Source organism: Magallana gigas, chromosome 2 (assembly GCF_963853765.1).
Source record: "Magallana gigas chromosome 2, xbMagGiga1.1, whole genome shotgun sequence".
In the NCBI taxonomy this organism is placed as follows: domain Eukaryota; kingdom Metazoa; phylum Mollusca; class Bivalvia; order Ostreida; family Ostreidae; genus Magallana; species Magallana gigas.
This window is the reverse complement of record NC_088854.1, coordinates 54,648,869-54,672,946: the sequence shown is the minus strand read 5'-3', so window position 1 is coordinate 54,672,946 and position 24,078 is coordinate 54,648,869. Positions and strand designations below refer to the sequence as shown.

At 36.7% G+C, this 24,078-nt stretch overlaps 1 protein-coding gene across 1 annotated transcript; it reads right to left on the bottom strand.

The window, feature by feature from the left end:
* Positions 1–1,758: 1,758 nt before the first annotated feature.
* On the bottom strand, positions 1,759–23,417 carry LOC105332139 (uncharacterized). The gene is made up of 54 exons (XM_011434589.4): positions 23,110–23,417; positions 22,673–22,762; positions 21,808–21,884; positions 21,527–21,700; positions 21,090–21,233; positions 20,531–20,644; positions 20,181–20,441; positions 19,939–20,062; positions 19,631–19,817; positions 19,389–19,529; positions 18,942–19,296; positions 18,551–18,854; positions 18,324–18,447; positions 18,022–18,228; positions 17,714–17,926; positions 17,340–17,608; positions 17,109–17,259; positions 16,776–16,994; positions 16,533–16,686; positions 16,182–16,438; positions 16,044–16,070; positions 15,741–15,938; positions 15,342–15,477; positions 15,200–15,237; positions 14,961–15,096; positions 14,393–14,616; positions 14,135–14,296; positions 12,927–13,119; positions 12,568–12,813; positions 11,788–12,008; positions 11,579–11,684; positions 11,375–11,491; positions 11,156–11,294; positions 10,870–11,047; positions 10,509–10,782; positions 10,209–10,395; positions 9,890–10,107; positions 9,522–9,766; positions 9,220–9,373; positions 8,804–8,991; positions 8,566–8,709; positions 8,302–8,473; positions 8,069–8,201; positions 7,667–7,788; positions 7,406–7,545; positions 7,156–7,303; positions 6,848–7,051; positions 6,415–6,621; positions 5,400–6,179; positions 5,094–5,306; positions 4,877–4,972; positions 4,255–4,580; positions 3,945–4,155; positions 1,759–3,784 (listed from the first exon to the last, which is right to left on the bottom strand). Exons 1-54 carry the CDS (start codon positions 23,256–23,258, stop codon positions 3,495–3,497), a joined length of 10,287 nt encoding a protein of 3,428 aa, XP_011432891.3. The 5' UTR covers positions 23,259–23,417; the 3' UTR covers positions 1,759–3,494.
* Between the last annotated feature and the right edge of the window lie 661 nt (positions 23,418–24,078).

Here is a 24,078-nt window from a genome sequence, read left to right as displayed (position 1 = left end):
AATCTTTACATACAATTATTTCAATTATATCACAAGTAAAAGTCCTTAAAATCTGTGCGTGCAACCCGTACTCTCAATGTAGCCACATGTAAAACATTTCGACCGGATCACTAAATAAGATATTTATGATTTAATTTTTCACAATGTATTCATCTGTTTAAAGGGGTCCTATTTTTATCCTTTTTAGGTCGAGATACGTTGAATATTATACATAGGCGTCGGAACCGGGGGGGCTAGGGGGGGCTTAGCCCCCCCACTTTTTTTTGCAAAGTTATACCTAACCATTAGAAACATAGCATGATAAAGGGTTCAGCCCCCCCCCCCCCCCCCCCACTTTTTTCGCAGGAAAGATTATCGTTCCTAATTTACCTTGAAAGATTGAGAAGTTAGATAAGCCCCCCCCCCCCCCCCCCCCTCCACGGATTAGGAATTTCATGATTTTGGAAAAAAAAAATTTGGGTAAGTAATTGTTTTTTTTTTCTGGAAGTATAGGCATACCTACCCCCCCCCCCCCCCCCCCCCCCCACGGATTAGGATTTCCATGATTTTGGGAATTACTTTTTTCTCAATATTTCTGAGGATTAGTCTAGCCCCCCCACTTTCAATTTGCTTCCGACGCCTATGTTATATATTCTATGTCGCTTATATGAATCAATGAAATTGCTTGATTTATTATATTTTTAACAAACAAAACTGGATGTGCTATCTAAATAATGCGTTTGAAGGCAGTTTTTAATTAAAGTTTAAGGAATTTCATATTCATACGCAGACTGATCGATATTTGATAGATTGGGATCTGGTAGTAACTGTACACGTTTGAAAACAATCAAATTCCTTTAGAAATGGGAAATACTATATACTCGCTTAATGTGTATACATATATATATATATATATATATATATATATATATATATATATATATATATATATATATATATAGTTATTGCTCTAAACTGGAAAGACCGACCTAGGTTTAGATAAGAACACCGCAGGCTATCGGATTTCTTCTGAAATAACGGTAAATTATAAATGTAATGTAAATATTGTTAAAATTAAAAGATTTTTAGGCGCTTCATACATGTACGTGCTATGAATTTTAATATATAGATCAAAGTACTGAAATACTGTCGGGGGTTGATTTTATTGATTATTTTCAATTTTAAAATTAACGATATATTATTTTTCCTGGCAAGTAGTTTTTAATCTGTATTTGAATTTCGCCCATTTTTATAATATGAATTCTCGAACTTTTCCGACAAGAATTTCGAGAAAACCCCGTATGAATCATGTTGTGTAATATTTAAAGATAGAATAAATTCCATCAAACTGTTTATCAGTAATCGAAATGTTTCCAAAAATTATACACGTCTGGATCCAAGCAATATTGAACTCTAGTCTCGTTCAACCAGACGCTGTCTCCGTTAATATCCGACAACCAAGAGAGGCTCTCTGCTTGTCGGAGATTTACGGAGACAGCCGAGCGTCTGGTTGAAGGAGACTATGGCGAAGGAATACATGCAGCTACAAAAAACAATTAAATTGTTCGTACCATATAAAATCTGACTATATTCAAGGTATTTATAAATACGTTTCTTTTGAAAAACTAAGGTACAGCATACAGTACACCGAATTTATCTATTATTTTCAAGATCTACGTCTTGTCAGCGGTGATGATTTGTGCTTAGGTCCAAACACTGTTTCACTTTCGGTTTGCCGGAGAGTTGATTAAAATCAACTCCAAAAAAGAAACACACATCTAAATTATTCAAAGATTTATGTGATAAAACAAACAGAAACAACATGATAAAAGGCTACCACTAACGGTAATTAAACATGATGAAAGACGTGTAGTGATTTGTTCCTAAACCCATTGTCTTTATTCTTTCGAAAAACTGGGAATCACAAAATTAAAATCTTTTATTTTCACACAATTGATAGTATGTGTATACTCAAATCTGAATAAATACGCAAATCCAGAAAGAAAGAAAAACACAAAAGATGAATATATTAAATTGCTGTCATTTTGACAAAAAACTGTATATTTTTTTAAAATAAGAAATCGTTTTTCCCAAAAGTAAACATACATCATGACAGAAATAAACTGAATCATTAATCAGACAACAGATATATAAGGCTTAAAGGGACTTGTACAAGATTTGAGCTCAAAATTCAAAATTTTATTTTTCCAATTTTAATGCTTAGAATGGTTATCATAGGTACTTTTAATGCTTCATCAAAATTTGAAAGTCAAACATTGAGTTATAAGCAAAATACAGAGTTTGAAAATCTTTGTTTTGTAAACAAATGTGTTTTATTGGTAAAATTCTTAATTAAATTTTGTTTGTTTCTGTTTATCATATTATCTATGAACATATTAAATCAGTTTTACTTGTTAATTTGGTCAAAGAAATGGTTATTCCATACTTTACTTTATTTGTAAACAAATATAAGACTCGAGCTTTGTATACATAACAATGAATTCTTACCGCTGTATCTCTCTTATAACTTGACTTCCAACATTCATATTTAGGTCAATCATTCAAAATGAACAAATAAACCATTTTATACATAAAAAAAGAAAAAGAAAATTTTGATACAAAATCGTGTCCAAGTTCCTTTAAGTGAATTCTATGTTTAACGAAACACAAAACCGTATATATAGGAGGAAATGTCGTTTTGAAATTAAAGAGCAAAAACCCAACCAATCTCTACTTCCAACATTATCCTTTCTAGTATAGTGTTACTTCTGCAACTAAGAAATCAACAAACTGTATATATAGATTTTAATTTTTGAGCACATTGTGGGATATAAATGTGATGGATACTCAAAGGGGATTGTCTGTATAACTGACAGAATGGATCATCAAAAACTCAGTCTACTAGATACTCGCATCTGCATATATGAATAATAAATAAAAAATCATGTGTTTGAATATTTGTGCCTTAGAGGTAATGTTAAAAGTAGAAACAACTTTGGACTTGGAGCACGAGTATTAACTTAAAGGCGATTTTTTGTGCAAAGTACAACACACGTACAAAGTTACTTTTTACTTTACACAGGGACAGAAGACAAGTTTGTGATGGGTATATTCAAGGACTCAGCGCTCATATATTTACTAAGAATTTGTTCCTTTAGGTGAAAAGTATATTTTGAAACCCACCAGAGAGAAAGTAAGGTCCTATGTTTAGAATACTGTACTATAATTTCACAGAGCTCAAAGTGGAATGAATTCGCATCCTTTATAACAGGTACCAAAATACTGATAGAAACAACAGCTGATACACAAGTCTTCGATACTACACAACCATTACTAACGACATTATACATGTACATTGTATCTTTCATTAATGAACAAGATGAAAAGTACTCTTGTATTTCCGATTCGTAAAAAAAAAAATAATGAATGAAAATAGATTGGTAACTTAGTTTCATATATGTTAAAGCGCCATTTTTATAGAAGCACCAACAGAATGGCCTTGATAAAGTAAATCGTTACGACGGCAATTTCACTTTTCCTTTCACACCAGTGTAAAACCCTCCAACTGTAATTGCCCGGATATAAACAAAAACGTCATATCCTCTAAAGTCTGTTATGCTTTTGGGCATTTCAAACTCCAGTGTGGTGTTCAACGTTTCCGCCCATTGTAAAATTTCGGCTCCACCCTCAGCTAAACCAGCAGAGACCTCAAACCTTAGAGGGTGAGGAGAGAAAAATACATCAGGCCACGAAGCACTAAACTTCTGGGTCGCCGCATTCCAAGTCACTTTTGGATTGAAACTATCTATTAAAAAATGAAGCCAATACATCATTACCGTACCTTATCATTATTTCAGGTACAAAGCCACACCCCCTACAAAATAAAACAAACAAACAAATCCGAAAGTTTTAACGAGAATACCTAAATATAATATTTATTATAGCTACATGGCTTTTCCACTTACTGTTCCTGACTGGAGGCAAAGTATATAACGAAACATTGTAAAAAACGTGTTCGCTTGATATTCCAAGAGCATTTTTCGTATTGACCTTGACCCTTTGAACACCATCTTTCATGGCGAGCTTGCTAAGGTGTACGTACTGCACCGTCTGATTCTGTGCAAATGTCATGGTTGTGAACAGGTCATCCTCCGACTTGTCAAAATCGATCTCCATCTGAGAATAATAGTATGAATTTAAACATACAATTTAATAATCCGGAAAAAGAGATCTTAGCTTAGATACATGTAATTACAAGTCAGTCATGGATCTTACTTTATGGGAGCTTATTCCAAAAGTGTCATCAAATCCAGACCAATACAATCGCAGGGAATCGGAAACCCCTTGAAATCCGTCGGATGGAGAATATTCGGTCTGAGACAGAGCCACGTGACTAATTTGAACGTTGGATGAGTTTGGTGCATTTTGAGAGATCTTTATTCCGTCGGAGTAAGCGTACGTGATAAGCCCTGCGTGATTCGTGCATCGGACAGTGCTGTAGATAGTGTTGTTCTCCGTGTCCGTGAAATTGACGTCAATGTATCCGGAGTACGTCGTCATAACGCTAAACTTCTTCAGGTCAGAAGATTCTGGCGAATAACCTGAACAGTACAGCAAATAGCAGAATTATATTTCTACAACAAATCTGTGTGCCATTTTGAAAATTTTAGAGATAATAAAAAATGTACAAGTTTGTGAATTTGTAAAGAATTTTTTGAATATTACATGTTGTATTGTTCGTAATTTTTTGAATACACATCTAACTTATTGAAGTTTTGGAAATTGTGCCAAAATTCGAAGGATCAAAATTACGACTGTCAATAAAAATACTAGGGCAGGGAAAAACTAAATACATAAATAGATATACATTTGAATTCCCTATAAAACACCCACTTACCAACTGCCCATTCACATATTCTTATTCCAGACTCTGGGTCATTAGCCTCCCAGTTCACGAACACTGTGCTGATTCCACTGAAATCTTCATCGGGACCTTTATGAGATAAACATCTTTAGTATGACCTTTTGAGATTATAATTGATGATTCATTAATAAATCATAAATTAACATTAACAAAAGAAAAAAAAACCAAACAAACAAATATTTCCGCTTACCTCGTCCATCATTGACTTCTGGTATTAGTGGAGGGGTCAAATCAACAAGAATTCTCCCCGAATACGATACGGCCATTTTCCCGACTGCATTACTCGCTATGACTGTATAATATACCGAGGCATTGTGTACCAATGTCACATCGTTCTTAGAACCAAATGGAACTAAACCAGTGCTTTTAAAATTTTGAATCTGAATTCCACCGTGAGAGAAACCTAAAAGCAGAAAAATAAGCAATACTAAAACAAGATCAGACAAACATTTTACGCAGTAAACAAAATTTAATCTGAATGATTTTTTTCACATACCAATAGCCCACATATAGTTTGTAATTGGACTTGGTCCTGGATTATAGAAGCTCCATCCTGCATGTACAGAAGACCACTCGTGCAAAAAGGTAGTATGACCGTGAACTGTGTCATTGCTGACCAAACCAGTTACGTCACTTGTATTCACCAACTGTAACCTAACGTCATCAATATAGAGCCCACTATGATGACCTACCGACCCTAACACAAGGTCATACATTCCCTCTATAGTGACATTGAAGTAGAATGTATGATTATGCCACGACACTATCTTTCTTTCTGATTCTAAACTATGCCCATCTTGGCGGTATGGTTTTGTGTACAATATGAAAATGTGGCGCTGTACACCAAGTGATGCAAATCCCTCTCGGTTTGTAGTTCTTGCAGCGTTAATATGCACGTGACTAGAAACAAAAGTTAGTCTGTGTAAGCCTGGGGAGAGTGACACTTCTTGCTGAACCCCACCACGCACGTGGATGAAAAAGTTTTCAGTCTGGGATAAACTTGATTCCACAACAACGGCACAAGCATCGGGCTGAAGGGACCACCCGGGGACCCCGATATTATTGGTCCCATCACAAATGTCTGTCGTGTTCAAGTCCGTAAATTTGACACTATGTTTATATGTGTTGAAGGCGCCATTTACAACAATATTGTGTTCCAGAGTTGCCAGATACAAAGGAACTGGTGACGTAGTGTCGGAACAGTAACCATTGGATACAGCCACAGGGGAGTTAAATCCTACTACATCAGTGGCATACACCTTGTTATACACACACCCTACAAAGTTGAAAAAAAAAGAAATAGAAATCAATTTTGTGATGTAGGATTTCTGTAGGACTACGAATATCAATCTTGTAATCCTGAAAAATCAAACTTTTATAATTCATATATATCAACAACTTATATAATCTTACGTGGATAGTAAATATGCGTAAATATAAAATAATACGTCTAGTAAATTTGACTTATACTAGTAACTCAGGACAGTGTTCACAAAGCCAGCCAGTCTTACTTGGAAGAGTGGTTGACAGCTGTAATGTCATTCTGGTATGGAGGCCTACATTCCTCCAAGACACCACATCGCAAGCAGGGCCAGACAACGCGGAGGTGGAACCCACACACCAGTGGTACCATCTTATGCCAGAGACCAGGTCAATAAAACCGTGCCAGTGAGCGGAGACAGTAGAGTCAGAATCTTGGAACTGTAAATCTTTCAGCCCTGCGAAATATTTTGAAATTGTTACCTTACTTTGCGCTGATAATATTTTCTATCTCTATTCTATCCTCCATTTCTTTAAAAAGTCATAAACGCAGCATCTTAACATTAGGAGATCGATCAATATTAAGTGATACCTGAATACACAATGTAATAGTTCATGCATACAAAAGTTTCACATATATTGGGATACCACTTTTTGATAGGAAAAATAGATAGTTGACGTCACCTGGACCGTCGTAGACGACCCCTTCTATTGGTGGATCGGAATCAAGGACAAACCCGTCAGAGGACTCCGTACGGTGTATACCAGAATGGGTGTAGGCAATAACATTGCTGTAGTACCGCACCCCACTTCTACCATCCATAGTCAGAATATTGAAGCTTGTGTCAGAAGAACCCAACCTGGTCGCCTCCGAGTGAATATTATGACCTAATGTGTGCATGTATTATTAATTAATATTTATGTTAGTAATTTATCAAATCATTACTAAATTATATAAATCAAGCATTGCTTGTATGAAGAAATGTTTATACCTCCAGGCCTGGTACTGACGTATAACTCGATTTTGGAAACATCATTAGAAGCATTCACAAACTTGTGGGCCCAATCGACTGTGATTTGTGAACCAAACTTGATGAAGTCCATGTCTCTTAATTTACTGTATCTTCTAACCTCTGTAACCTAAACCAAATATAAAACTAGTTTTTAACCATTTTAGACAATTTCTCTAAAGAAAAGACAAGGAGGCTTTGTTTGTATTAATTTATTGTTAAAACAACATACCGCTGCCCCGTTCAGTACTCTTGTAATCGGAGGTTGACTTGTGACAATCACCCCATCAGACTTAAAGTCGCCAAACACAGTTGTTGAATACCACACTCTTACAAAGAATGAGTATTTCATTCCTTGTTTCAGTTTTTTGCCTAGTAAATGCATTAAAAACATATAGATACAAAGTAGTTTATCTTCCAGTGTAATGTAATAATTATTTTAGAAAGTTTATCTAACAGATTTTTTAATGATGGTAACATCGTGCAAACAAACCTTTCTTTGTGGTGAAGGTCATTTGAGTGATTGACGCTGCGTCATGCCAAACGAGTTCTGAGGACGCATCAAAGACGCCTTCTGGAGCGTCTTCGCTGGTATACCCGACACTCCACTGGTACCTGTTCATTAAAAATTAATCGAAGACGGCAACTATCAAGCAAAATGAATAAAGATTATTTACTTTATTCGTTTCATAATATATAGTATATAAACATAATATACTCTAGTTCTTTTTTAATTTCTTTAATTCCAGCGTCATCGGAATATATATACAGCGAGACCTTTTTTGCTCGAATCGAAACTTAATTTATCCATTTATTATTCAATGTTTCAAATAATTTGCAATTTCGCCCCTTCTTTGGTTTATCAAAATTGTTTTAAGTTTGACTTGTTTAGTACCAGACAGGCTTGTAGTTCTGAATCTGCGTGATTGTCCAAGAACCTTGCAGTACAGTGTCTGAAGGCGTGTAATCTACGTCGTTGGATCCGAACCCGATGTGGTCCGTTACCATGACAATACTGTGTGAACCAGCTAAAAATGAAATAACATTAAATCATAGAAATGAACAAATATATAACAAAAAGGTATATCAGTATTAAAAGGATTATTAAGAAGACAAAATTAGTCTCACTGTCTGTGTCATTGACGCATGTAAGAGATGCTTTGATTGGACATCTCTCGTCCTGGGCTGCGCATGTACAGTGACCTTCACACGTGTAGGCATCACAACGCCGAACTAAGTGAAGAGGACCACCAGCCTCTTTCTTGAATTTGGAATGAATGATGGCGCTCTTCAGTCCAGCCTACGAAACAATAAATAAACCGATTGGATTTAATTAAATACCGCAATCTTGACACATGGATTAAGAAGCAACTGTTATGGAAACGCACTAACCATGTTTTCTGCCCACATGTGGATGTATATAAAAGTATGCCTTGTGAGGCTCTGTGTAGGAAGAGTGCTCGATTGCACAATGCCTTCGTTCTCTTTCGTTTCACCGGTGTTATTATGGGGAATAACAAATGGTATTCCAGGGTCCTAGAGCAATAGAAAACGAATATCATCAAGAAAGCATCTAAAGAAGAAACAATTTTGATATGTAGAAAGAGTAATTGGTGTTTTGTTTAAGTACTTGATTCAGATCCGATGAAAAGAATGAGGATCCAATGTTGACACTGTAATGACGGATATTTGAGTGACTGTCATCAAATCCTATCCACGCCAACAGTACCGACACCGTCTTCTTGTACGTCCAGGTCATGTGACCATCAACATGGCGGGACAGATTGGCGGCATGGTCTGTCTGAATGGCAAACATCCCTAGAAAATGAATTATAAACGAAAAATTAATTATACATGTGTTAACGGCAGACGAACTTTTTCTCACTGTACAAAAACGCACGGTAAAATCATCTTTGCCAGCATTTTGACGATTCAAACTCCACAATGATGAGGTGGATATCGATAGTGGGGTCATAATATTCTATTTGGATGACATTAACTTGTCTTCATTAGTAAACTGTTGAGAGATGGAGGTTACAGACTGACCTCTGTTTGGGGGCGTGCTGTCCACCAGCAGGGGTTTGGAGGTGGCGTTGGAACAGAGTCCCGCTCCATTACAGGCTATCAGTACCACGAAGTACTCCACCCCATCATGCAGGTCTAAGTCGCTGAACGTGTAGTCCCGTACTATTCCGTTGATCTATAAGACGAAATGATGGATTCAAGTGATCTATATATCATAGATTCTACTAGCGAGGCTCTTTTCGGGTTTTTTTCTGCAATTAAATCTTTCAATCACAATAATGATTAACTGATATATAAATTATGACGATTTCATTATCAAGTACCTGTGTAGGAGCACTGTTAAATTCTCCCCCAATATGGGACTTAATAGTGAGATACTGGCGTTCGATGTAAGATTCTGGATCGCTGGTCTGCCATTCCACTTTGAGCGTTGTCCTATGTACCTGGTAAAACTGGTCAGTATCAGTGTCGTACGTCACCATATTGGCGGGAAAAGAGGGCTCTAAGGCGACCTCAGGAGCAGTATCGTCCACGATAAAACCGTTAGATGATGATTCCACATACAGACCTATAGATCAAAAACACCAAAGATTTATTTTTTCATTCATAGTATCACAGTGGTTAAGAGGTACTATACTCGATTGATCATCGTAAAATACCTCAAAATTAAAAAAAAAAGTTTATTACATACCAGCGTTATTATAGCAGCCAACGGTTACATAAATCCTAACCCCAACTGGAAGATTGGCAGGAAGGGGTAAGCTTCTCGCAAACAGGCTCAAATGAAGGTGCTGGAACGTCACATTGAATATATCATTTCCACCCAGTTTGGTTCCTGCCTTCCAGACGAATTTCTGCAATCCTGACTGTGGGTCCGAAAAACCGTTCCAAGATGCTGAAATGTGAGATCTGTAAGGAAACAAAACCCGTACAAATTGAAGAGAATGTTATGAAAGACTCATTGCATGCCAAGTACAAACTATAAAACGACTCGTAAGAGAAAGTTTAACCTTGAAGCCTGATACTCAATGTCTTCTGTTCCAGGTCCATCCTTCACACGCCCTGGACTTGGCGGACTATTATCAATGATGACGCCATCAGAGGTCACGGTAGTGCACAGGTTTGCTGTATTACAGGCGGTAACTGACGTGTAATACGTCATTCCGACGGCTAGTCCGATACCCGTAAGTCGATATTCTAAATATCATAAGAAACTTGTGAAATTTTCAAATTATTACCTTGAAAAAAAAATGATATCGTTTATGCAAAGAAAACATTGCAATTGCAAAAACAACATGAAACATATGTACCGTAAACGATTCCTAATGCCTGATGTTGAAGCACGTCCTGGCAGAGGATGCACGTGCCGATACTGATGTAGTATTCTGTGATTGTAGAATGTGGGTCATTGAACCCCTCCCAGTAAGCTGATAAATAATCTAAATGTGTTTGAAAATCCAGATCTTTCTGGTCTGAGGTTTGTGATTTGTCGCCATCAAACACGTGACCAGCAACTGGAGGCGAGGCCTCCACAGTAAAGGCCCATGACGTCACAGTAGTGGAGAGACCAGCTTTGTTATAAGCCTATGAACGAAATGACTTTAATTTAAGCATGACACTTGTAAGTATGCTAAACAAAATGTATTTTTGATGACTATCGACAATACTTACTCTAACGTTGATGTAATAAGCATGCCCCTCTTCCATGGTTAACGTTGAAGGACCATTCGTCGCACACACATCGTTAACTTTCTTAAATTCCATCATATCATTGTATCCCGGCATGGAACCAACAGACCACAAGAAATAATCAAGTCCACTTTCCTTGTCATCGAAAATATTTGACCAGCTATGAAATAAAAAGCAAAAATAAACAAAGGCTATGATAAATTACTTCTATGGTCAAACTAGGCAAGATTTGGCAAAATATTGGATACAAAAAGTTTTAAAATGTTACCAAACAGAAACTTCAGTTGTTGATATAATGTGTCGACCAGTTCTAAGTTTGATTGGCTCATCAGTGATAACAGGGGGAGTAAAATCCACAATGACAGACTCAGAAGTTTTACTGGCTTTTCTTCCAACAAAATCATATCCTGAAAAAAAATTCAACAACGTTTTCGAAAACACACATATTGCATCAAATATGGATGAATGTATAAATAAATATATATACCTGTGACTGTTGCGTAATATTTGTGACCCGAGTGCAAGGTGAGGGATCCAAAGTGGGCGTGGTTAACCACCCCTACATTTGTGTTGTCCACGACGTCATTTCCTCCTTCCGTTGATCCTAAGAATGGAAATCGTTAATATTATGGTTTGCATTTATGTGATCCTATATATAAAAAAGAGTATGGGCTCCAAACACTGGGCATACCGATGATGACTTCGTAGTAACTGATGCCCGTATGATGTTTTCCTACCCCAAGTTCCTCAATGTCAACAAACGATTTCCAGTTGACGTAAAAGTCAGACGCAGCAACCTACAAATAGATGAAAACATCAAAGAGAGTCTCAACTGAAATGATATATGGGCCTTTGTATTATTCACTACAACGGAATAACTAGTCTGATAGTATTTGTTACCTGGTATTTGGTATTTTTAACGTTTCCAAGCCAGACATCTGCCACTGTGGGGTTAGTGAGATCCACGACCACCCCGTCAGTACACACACTAAGCTCAGGTAGAAGGTTTGTCCAGAGCTCATTGGTCACATTCTCCTCGTCGGCATGGATACATATCATGTAGGTTTTCCCATGCACCAAATATTCGTTTTCATTGAAAATGACGTTTACAAATTCATTTGCTGCAAAATAGTGTATATTATTTTAAAACCATTATTGATTAATCGAATGGTAAGATACGTGACACAAAATACATGTGTACTGTATACAGGGAAATATTCGCCTCCGTTTTACTTTTGCATGCTGACATTTTTCATACTAATTGTTAGACCATAATTAATCACCTAATTGTCAACGGACTTTTCCGATTTTTTTCCCGATTACGACAAAGAGCACACGGCGGGTGTGACAGGTCAGCAGAGGATGCTCACTCCTCCATGGCACATGATCATACCTCTATCTTTTAGAGGTCTGTGTTGCTCTGCTTTGAATTTGTATTTCGTTTTATGGATTTTTGAGATGGTTGACAGTTTGTTATTGTCATTTTTTCAATTTTGCCTCTTTCGCCCTCGTTATCAGCGGGCTAATTCTCAAATGTCTCAAATTATTCTACTTTGAAACAAAACAACTATGTTTGGGCGAATTCAAGATGGGGCGAAACCGTTCGCAAGCGAAGAAGAGGGAAAATAACACTGGGCGAAAATAACCCTGTATGCAGTAAACCATTGACACAGAGCATACTCGTAGTTCCACATTTGGAATGCACGACGTCAGCGTGGGAGCAAGGGTCTCTCAGCGACAGAGGAGAAGTCTGTGTGTTGTATGTGACTGGTTCTGGGCTTCTGTCTTCTATAACGGCCCACTTATATGAGGAATATCTCCCAGAATGCCAGACAGCAGATAATACTGTCCGAAATGGCGTGTAGTCGGCATCAGCCACAGTCCAAACGGCATTCTCCGGAAGAGACACGCCTAAACCATTCTTGTCTGAAAATTGCAAGTCGTCACCTTAATTTGGTTAACTGAACATGTATTTAATTGAAACCCAAACAAAATAACACACATGAACCAATTTGAATTTGCACGGGAATGTACGTTACCGTCCGCTGGATCAGCGGGACCCACGGCATCTACGATGACATTGGGGACAATCAGAATGGGATTGAACTGAGCACAGTCTTTGATGCCAGCAGATACCGTGCTATGGAGCCCTGCTTTGTTATAGCCTCTGATGACAATGTTTCTGCACTTACTAAAATCCATTGTACCAGTCAGAGTCACCGTGAAAGATATCTAAATGAAAATAAAAAAATGTCTCCTTAAGGAAGGAGTCTTTTTATTATCAAACATACTTCTTATAATAAGAAATGCATGAAATTTTGACACAGTCAAACGGATCATATTACTTAATGATTCTATCAGTTTAATTAAATTTGACCTTTTTGTTTTCGATAAAGGTCAGGTCAAGGTCACTACCTTTTTCCTCAACATAAAGAGTGATAAAAATAAGTGTAGCTCTTTATAGTTCTGTAGACATTTGTTTAAGATTTGAAGATTCAAATCTTCAATGAAATCATAGACCATGAGAGTGTCTATCAGCTTATACTACTAAATTAGAATAAATATTTATACTAAAATTGATATTGCTTAGCCCGCATTTCCTCTAATTTTCTTAAATTTTGAAGAAATTTTGATTATTTTTTTATGCTTCCAATAATAAAATATTTCTAATTTTTATGTATTATGAAGACTTTATATAAAGATATAAATTGACAGAAAAGCTAATATATTGACCGTTTCATAAGAGAGAAAAACTGATTTTAGTGATTTTTTCACAAAAATCAATGTATAGAATGGGCGCTTTAAAAAGCTAATAAAAATGTTATTTGATAGGCAAATTATATTTTAAAATCATATTCTGAAACCCAAGTATCATATTATTAGTTCACATTAGTAAAAAAAAATCCAACATTATTGTTATTGTTTTTAAAATGATAAAACAGACTCATTATATATATATAATCTGCAGCAATTCTGAATTGCGCAACATGTGATATTTTCCTACGCCAAAAATATAGTCCTTGTTCCATTCTAAACATTGATTACATTTTTCTATGCCAAGTTGTATGATAGTAAAAAAGAAAGAAAAATATACTATTTTAATTTCCTTTCATCTTGATTTAACGAACAATTAATCAAATTTACGTTTGACAAGTCGAAAACCAGAAAAGACTCCTTCCTTAAAACATTGTAAGTAACAAGTGGGAATTTTTAACAGTTGATACAGTAGTTGTAGATTCCACTGTACCTTTTGTCCAGAAGGAGCAGAAGTAATGGTCTCCCATCTTGTGTGCACGTTGCCATTGGTTGAATTGTCGGCAACTGCATATTCATACTTATCAACTACATTATATTTATCGCCAGGGAGAAGAACATCTGGGTCGTAAAACTGATCAAACTCTATGGCCAGCTGAGAAAAGGTACATGTATCTCATTTATTTTCAAAAATATTACAACATTTTTATCATTTATTAACAAATATCTCAAGTAAAATTTTCCAACTAACCGTTTCAGTTCCGGAACCTTGGTGGTTTATAGTCAGGGCTCCAGTAATAGGGTTATTAGCCAGTACTGTTACACCATTGCTATTAAAAGGGACAAAACAGAAGAGTCTGGCACAGAATTTGACGGAGGACCTGTAGGTGTGGCCCGGAGAGAGGTTCAGGCCGGTGAAGGTGTGGTGGTAGTGGGTCATCAGGTACACCCACTGTGTCACTCCTGACCAGGACCCTATAGATTTATGTAAGTCAGTCTTGATTTTTACATCCATAAAAACATATCATTACTCTCATTATTTTTTCTCTTATCTCGACAGCCAAATGGACAAAAAATGACAAAACACTGTTGTTAAGATACTGTGATTTTATTATATGAGTGAACATTCCTTTTCGTTGTTAATTATGAGAAGATAGGTAAATTCGTGGCCAATAATCTTATTTTAAAATACAATAATTATGTAATTAGAACCTGCACTTCATTCAATGAACATACGAAAATTGGTAATCAACGAATATTGATGAAACCAAAGTATTATCCAATAGCGGTGAATATTGTATCAATTCTTAGTATCTGACCTCCATTCTTTACTTCGACCTTGATAAAGACGTCGGTGAGGTAGTGGTCCTCGCCCGCGGGGATGTCCCAGTGAGCCGACAGCGTCGTGAAGGACGATTGGTAGTCAATGTCATCCTCACACTTCTTACGATTGTCCTATGATAAGATTGTTACGGTAAATTTCAAACCATATCTTCTTTTTTATGTTTTATAAAGAACTAAATGATAAACGTTGATTTTTGACGTCATTTTAACCTACCACGTCATGATGGGTAAAGACCGTCATATTGTTGTCAACTAAAAAGAACGAGAAAACGAGTGTATCGATTTTGAGGAAAACAAAACACCTGATAAACAAAGATGTTTATCTAACCAATTCCATTTAAATTAGAACTTCTTACCATTCATGGTGCATGGTACGCCGTCATTAATGGTGACAGAAGAAAGCGGTGTATTGTCCTGTACCACCGTCACTCCGTCTGACGTCACAGTGGTATCTTGATAGGGCGTAGACGCCGTGATGCTCACGTAATACGTCTTCAAAACAAAGATTTCGTAATTTGTTTTGATTTTTCAACTTTGCTTATTGGGAAAGTCAAATGGTGAATAATAATTTGCAATTATGACATTTAAGATACGATTTTATTGACGTCAACAGTCTAAACTGTGTTGGATGTTATGTGCTTTTATACCTAGGTTTCAATATAATAATTACGCACTGTGATTTTCTAATAATTATATATATTTTTATTAATACCCCTTAAGTCATCCCCACTGTTCGCGAGATCTCTTATTCTTACTTGTAAGTTGGTCAGGGAGAGGCCGGTGAGGGTGTACTTGGTGTTAGTCCCCACATTCTGGGCATTCACCACATCAGTCCCTCCTTTAGTGGAGCCAACCGACATCGTGAAAGTCACGTTTGAATGTGGGTGATAAAAACCTCTCCACCGCGCAGAAATCTTGTCTGTCTCGCTTTGAAAATCGATGTCCTCAATATCCTTAAACGACATAACATTAATTAATATTTTAAAACAATGCTTTTTTCAATAAATATTAGCCCATAAAATATAACAAATTTCAGTAAAGTTACAGGTAAATCTTACCAGTACTGGAATGTATGGCCTATTATCCTGTAAGAATAAGAATAATCAAGAATATACTTATTTAATAGTGATACTTATTTCTTTATTTCGTAGTTTCTAAAATTGATAATTCTTTTGAAATTTCGTGTATCTTCTAACCGCTGGTGGTATTTCGATCACTAATCCAGCAGTGACTTTTTGTATTCCGTGTTCATATGGAGGCGACACGGCTTGTGTAGACAGCATTGCCCTGTTCGTAGCCTTGACAGTGACGTAATACACGTGGAAGCCATGCAGATCCCAGTCCAATGAGTCTATAGCGACACCTGTACAAAGGGCGGGGCTCAGTGACGTACAACTTCCTCCAGTTTGAAGAGGACTGAACTTCTGAATCTGTGTTCCGTACTCCTCAGTTCCTAAATTTAGAACGTGATGTTGTAAACCAAATAAATTGTCATGCTTACTGTCTACTGCAGTTTATGGTAGAACTGGAAATATATTGTTACATACCTATTGCAAATTCTATATCTAATTCAAACGGATCTTCTGTATCGGTGATTGCTGTCAGCCATGACGCCGTGAGGTATTTGTTGTCGCTACTGATCGAGACTGTCACTGTGCCAGTAAAAACTGGTGCCGTGACATCCAGGATACATTTCACACTCTTCAAAAAATGAAGTACAGAAATGAACACTTACACATTTTTCAATGAAAATTATTCTCGAGGAGCGATCCTTGTTATAACCACTATACCTGAATGCTTTCTTTGTTTGCTTTGGTGATGGTTTTGATGGTTAAATAAAATTCAGAATTGAGGGGCAGCAGATTTGCCGGAAGTCTGAAGCTAGGGTGGTGTTCAGTTGATGTAAACGGCAAAATGGATGGGCTGGCACTGTTTGGGGTAGAATCTATTCCGAATTCGAAGTTATAAATCCCACTTTTTCCGGCATTTTCTAACCAATCCAGGTGATACTAAAATATAATACGATTGTATTTCTCTTGTTAAACCAGTATTTCTATTTTTAAGCATACTTCTTTTAGGTATGCAACTATTTTTTTAGAATTATATACGTATACAAACCGCACCGTTGTAGCACTTGAGAGGACAGGGGTCAGATCTGCGGGGGCACCTGCTGTACTCGCACAAACCGAATCTCCATCAACCTCCATGATATTACCATCAGGGTCTCTCTCAATGGGAATCAAATCCAAGCCTGTAATGGCGGTGGCTTTGGAACTGTAACAATATTAAGAAAACAGCTGTTAATATATTATCTTTGAGAATAGATAACTTCAAATTATAGCATGACATTGAACCTGCAGCTTGTTGTGTTGTATATCCTCTTCCTGGATCGGTCGTCAGAGATCATCCAGTACTCCCCGGAGGCTACGACCAACCCTCCTCTGACTCGAGCGTTACTAATAGACAATTCTTTGATATGAGAGTCACTTGTGTCTATGGTCACTCCATCAGAGCAAACTGGGTCTGAGGGCATGAATGCGGCGTTGTACGCAACAACTGTGATGTAATAAGTATCCTCTGATGTCACTGTCATGCTTGCATCATTGGACATGGTTGTTTTAACCTGAAACATAAAATCCAACTTACATGCACAAACGTTAATGTTTTTATTAATAAGTACAAAAATTAATTCAATTCAGAAAAATGTACTACATACAAAAAGACTTACAATAGTGCTGCTGTTGGCAACGAGAGAAAAGTTTTCAGATTTTAAACATTCAGTGGAGAAACCATATTGATAGAAGCGAACGCCACTTTCTCTGTCGAAGAAGCCCGACCAATGAGCTTGCAGAGTCATTCCTTGCTGGTAATCGACCTCATCTTGTCCAAGCGACCCATCCATAACGAACCCTGCATGGGGCGGGGTTGTATCAACACTGATCTATTCACACAACAGAAGTACAGCATAAGTATACAAAAAGTTAAGATGTTTCCATCCTTTATGAAAACAAAATCCACAAGTCTATATGTTCTTACTCTTGTCTGTGCTACTGTTTGGAGCTGTGCCTTGTTGGTAGCCACCACTTCTATGAAATAATCTGCATCATGGACACCCTGAAGACCGTTGCTAGGGACGGTTGGTTTGACAACAAAATGGCGATGGAAGCAACCAACAAATGCAGTGCAATAACAATCTGCTCCACGTGCAGTTGTCTGATACTTGTAGATACAGTCTGTCATATTCTGCAGTTGCAAACAATAGAATTAATACACCGGACTTTAACCATATACAAGTACAGTGTTTATCAACGAATTTAGAATTGGAGTTTGCAAAGAACCTCTGAATTTCCTTGAGGAGGAACATGTTCTATTCCATGCTGCAATGTGGTGTCATCTGCATCGTATATTCTCCACGTTATACTATCTAAGCCACTATGTAGATCTTCTGCTGACCACTCAATGCTGCAAAAAAGGTTATATATCACATACAAAACAGGTTTGTAGCATCCAGATTGATATAATTAATAATGAGCTAAATTGAGTTTAAAATTCTACTACATCTTACGTCATTTTATTAAAATCTGTCAGACCAAACACATTTACACCAAGTTCGTCATCTTGGGTTAGCCATAGATTTGTAATATTCGGGGGTGTCATATCTTTGTACAGTACAACATTGTCTTCTCGAGTCGTGCCCATTATGTCAAAAGCAGTCACTGTTATCTTCATGCGATCTCCATCGCCCCACGTGATTCCTGTGAATGTCTCCGACTGTTTGTGGATGTTGAACACTGAATACTCTGCAATGTGTTGCGTCACTGTTGTTTCGTCCTTGTTTACTTCCAATTTTACTTTAAAATCAGTGATACCTAGACAAAGATAGAATTGTGTAATGTAGATATTCTTCAAATTCAAAACCATTCGAACACGTTTTTTATTTAGTACTCATCACTTACCGTCCTCATGATCAATGCTGTTAATTGTAATAACTCCTGTACTGTCTTCATATTTAGAAGTCTTGTCTATCCCACCATAGGCCTTCACACCCGTCAGCCACTGGTTGTTTTTATGGCGGGTGTTCACAAAGTGTCCATCCCACTCTATCGTCACACTAGTGGCGGGGGTGACGACCCACGTGTGGGTAGTGTTTGTGGAGGACAACGAGTCAGAAATCTTATGACCTGGGGTGATGTCGATTGTAGAGGAACTGTCATAGAGAAATATTTGTCGGGCAGACTTAAAATTCCCGGCTAGATCGTAGCATGTAAGAACAACTTGGTAAAGCCCGTCAGCAGGAGCTGTAAATGTTTCCTGTGAAAATAGAAAAAAAAAATATGCGTTTAACAAAGTTCACATACAGAATTAGTATGCACTAATGAAATGAGAAAAGAGTAGTATCATACCGATTCAACATCAGCAGTGATATTGGAGACCTTTTTCACAAGCGTTGTCGTTCCGTATCCGATATCTGTGAGCTCATATTCAAAATGAGATATTCCCGACAGGTCATCTGTCCAGTTGTTCCACGTTATCGTAATCAGGGACTAAGAACAACAGATATTCATTTGGAATCAGAACGAGACCTGGTATATACTCAATTATATTTTGATAACCTTATTTACTAGTTTGAAGAAAGGAGTATTACCATGTTTGTAAGGTCGGGTGCGACCAGCGGCTCATCACTACCGGAAGTTGGTTTTACCGAGTCGAAGTGGTAAATGTAACTAGCCGTAGATTCTTGTCCTTCGTAGTAAAATATATCTTCAGTGGATGTTTCTCTATTCAAAACTTTGACAAATCCACCATTTTTCATTTTGTAGGACCACTTCAACCTAGTTGAAAATTACATCTTTATGATAATTTTATTGAGTAAACTAAGGTAATGACACTGATAACTGATACGGATTTTACTCTTTTATACAGTATAGAATGACTGAAATACTCTCTACGTACGTGTCATTGTGACTGAACAAACTAGCAAACGTAAAGTCCACTTCACAGGTGTAAGCGGACGTCTTTGGGGCCAGTACGGTGAGGTCGCTACAACTCTTGGTACCGGTCACCAAAAGGCCAGATGCTACAGAAAACATACCATATATAGTAATCCTTTCAGTGCTTAAAGATGCAACATGATTTGTGCATTATTAAAATGTTTAAATTCAAAATATGTCTAATGATGTATTGTCAAGCACTACCTTGTGTGAGTTCATAATCGACGGAGCCCTCTACAAGACCAACTTGGAACTCTGTGACGTAATGGTTCGTAATATCCGGAGGCGTTACCGATGGAACCCAGGAAGCTGTTATCCTGGTCTTGAGGGTGTTAAACTGCAGTTCATTCGCCCATATCGTTGGCTGTGGTTGGGTGACATTATTAGGATCGGTAGGATTTTTGCTGGTGCTGATTCCAAATTCTAATGCTGCTTCATTATAAGTCACAGAAACTGGTTCCGTAACTAAAAATTAGAAAGTTTGAAAAACGTTAGTCACGCAAAAGTTTTAAAAAATACTAGCACAAAACAAATATGGAGCCAAGGGTATTTACTTTTTTCGCAGTGCGTGCCACTAAACCCGGTGGAGCAGTTACAGTTGGTTGCTAGCTCATCTTGACAAGTCCCGGGGTAGCATCGTGTGCTGTCACTTCTCCATGAACATGTCACTTAAAATGATGTACGAAATATTTCAATTACAAGCGTATGGAAACTCAGATGGGGTAACAGTGATTCATAAACATTTAAAACTTGTCTTGACGCGATGTTCACGATTGTAGATGTTTGTAAGTTAGTTATATATTGCTCTTAATATCTTGCCTTTACAAAATATTCATAGAGTGTAGTAAGTTTAGTTATTAAAATATTTTTTCAATGCTTTATTTTTATTACAAGTACATTTGTTCGATGAATTAAGAGAAACACAGAAAAGACAGAACACAAACTTTCACTCTCTCACTTATTCTAAATGACAATTATAACCAGTAAGCAGATGGGGGTAATTAAAAAGAATTAATATTAAACATGTTGTAAGTTTGCAATAAGATTCTCAAGTATTTTCCATCTAGCAATAAAATCATCACATTTAGTTATTTATTGCTCTAAGTGTCTTGCCTTGACAAGATTGACCGTTGTCAGCCGCTGGGGTCAAGGCTCGCCCGTACACTGCGTTAATTACCGTCCCTTCACATTGAACACATTGGGTGTAGGTTCCATTCGAACACTCTGTATGCTCGCAATTTGCAATGGCTGCACAGACTGTTCACCAAAAAACATTCTTTTTATCAAGATTCTTCAATTCCTTATCTAATGAATTTTAAAATTATGAAGAAGAATTCCATGTTGAATATTATTATATGGAATGATACCTTTATTTACATTTTTTGAAGTTGTGAGTTTTCAAGCTATTTTCCATTGAATATAATCTTATTTTCAATATGATTTGTATTACAATCATTAATCTTAAGTATTTTTTTGCATTAATAATACACGTATTGCTTGTTTCAACGTTTTTGTAACCGATGAAGTAAAGAGGACCAAATATACTTTACTTTTGCATTTGGGTCCATCTGCATAAAAGCCCGAGCCACAATTAGAGCAGACCTCGGGCTCGTTACATTGCCCACTACTCGTGAACACCCTCGTCCCTTTTATCAGCTGGTATAGACCACCGTCCGCTGTATTTTGACATGCACCTGTACTTGTGATCTGACCATCACAAATCGCTGCAAAATCGACACATTTCACACAAATTATATTTTTTAACGGTGATGCGGTTATAAACTTCAATGTGGATAAAGTCTTGTTTTTTTGTCATATTATTATAAAGTACCTGCAGGACATTCTGTGTCGGCGTCCGACTCTGTGGAGTACCCTTTACAACATTTGTAACTTGGACAGATTACCGTCCTAAGAAAGAGTATCAATTTAATCAATGATGATTCTTCTTTCTCATTCAGAGCAATACACTTTATGTCTATCAATTTACTCTTGCTTAGACACTTGAACTGTGTATTGGGATTCTCTTCAAACAATACTCTTGCTGGATCGGACAGTAGGTTTTTATAAGGTGTTATGAGTAAGTATGCAATATTATAAATATGAATGTAACATAACTCAGTTTAAAAACGCCTTTCTTTTGATTGAAGATTTTCTATCTTTGTTTTATAAATGTTATATTATTCAGTTGTTGACTGGATACAAAGACAACATATTATTTGTTGGACCTAAAGACAAAAATGTTGCCCATATTTTATCAATTATTCTGTCAACAAATGTTATATTCTTTCACTTGTTTTATCACTAAAGTGTATTTTTATGTTGATTGTTCCATTATTTATATGTAATATTTTGTATATTTTACCATCGGTTCTGTTTGTTTATGACGTGTGTTTCTAATAACTATGTGATTTTCTGTCAGCTGTACTATAATTGGTTTCGGTTTTTTATTCAATCTTCTATAGATAAATAGTTATTTTACATGTACTGTCATATCAGAGACGTGCGTTTTTTTCCTATCAACTGACATATTAGTGTTTTTTTTCTATCAATTGTCCCACAAGTGAAGTGTTGTTTTCATATAACTGTTATATCGTTGAAATGTTATTTTCTATCGTCTTTTCTATCGCTGAAGCGTTATTTTCTATCAAGTGCTGTATCTGTGGTTTGATTTTCTTTCAACAATCGGCAATACTTACACGTCCACCGGACAGTTAGAGGTGGGGATCCCGGCGCACGGCCTGTCTTCTGTCTTGGTCCGAGTATAGTTCACTGAACACACGTTTATACTACAATCAAAACGAGTTTCTTCAAACCAATAGAGATAGCGGAAAAAACCCACCAACAGTTTAATATTGCATAAACGTTCGGTAATAATTTGACTACAAGTTTAAAAGAAGTTTAAAACAACACAAATCTCTGACTCTAAAGTGTTATCTCATTCTGTTACACTATTTTGAATGTGAGCCAAACGTTAAAAATGGTGACAAATTCCTTTATACTATGAAACTGATGGATACGACTTTAGTTCTTGTAATTAGATTAAATTGCAGCAATTTATAATACAGTAAAATTCACGATGTTTTCCCATGGTTATTTTTCTGAACAATATTCTGTCGTGGTTAGTTTCTCTTACCCTGGTGGTTCTACATTACTGTCCAGGAACACACTGTCCGAGTCCGGGGGCTCGTACGGGAGACAGTCGGGCTCGACAGAGAGAGCGATCACGTGACCCACGGAAGAAAGTGTTACCAGAAATAGAAATGTTGTCCAATGTAATCCCATAATGACGACATGGCACTACAACATCCCCTTAGTGGCTGTCCTCTGGGTGAGGGTTTGTGTCGACATGACGGTCCGTATAGGCAATGTCAACCCTAATTAAAGCTTGATTGTTCACCTGTTATCTTGTATCTGTTTTTAATGCATCATAACCGCGCCATTGTCATAATGGTGTCCCCGTTATCACAGATCGGCCTTAAATGTTATGATTCTCATAGAATAATAACGCATAGATTTTTTTGCTTGCTTATCTTATACATACATGTACATGTGTAAGCATTGGTCAAATTGAATATATATCGAATATTTCAAATTGGGATAAAAAAATGTTTATGAAACTAAAAAATTTATTTATATATTAAATAAAAAATAAACTTCCAGGGCAATACAGCTAGAATCTTAAAATTTATATAATAAAGTCAAACAATAAATACTCTTTTATTTTAAGAAACTTTGATAAAACTTAATAAAGAAACTGTTTAAGTATATTATTCTTTATCGTGTAAATAGCTTCGGGATAAATCTACCTCCACTGTTTATGACTGCCCGGTGTCTAAATGAAGGAACCTTTTTCTTATCATCTCCAAGGTCTGTGATCGGGTATTGTCCCAGCGTATGGCGCGTGGCCTCCCCTCGCTGGCAAATGGTACGGGTATTTAATATTAGTAGATCGTTTAGATAGTGTGTCTATGTTACCTGTAAATGTTTAAACTACCTCACGTGTAACTGTTCTAACACATCGTTATAGGTACATGTATACCTGCAATATGTTCAGAAGAATTTCTTAAATTTGTTTAAATTGTTGTTACAGCAAATTTTCCAA

Excerpts from the sequence above, each read along its gene's own strand:
- LOC105332139 (XM_011434589.4), bottom strand. The coding sequence starts at position 23,258 with ATGGGATTACATTGGACAACATTTCTATTTCTGGTAACACTTTCTTCC. Across the intron at positions 21,234-21,526 it reads AGATGGACCCAAATGCAAAA|TCTGTGCAGCCATTGCAAAT; the intron begins GTAAAGTATATT and ends TTTGGTGAACAG. Across the intron at positions 15,939-16,043 it reads GGCCATACATTCCAGTACTG|GATATTGAGGACATCGATTT; the intron begins GTAAGATTTACC and ends ATGTCGTTTAAG.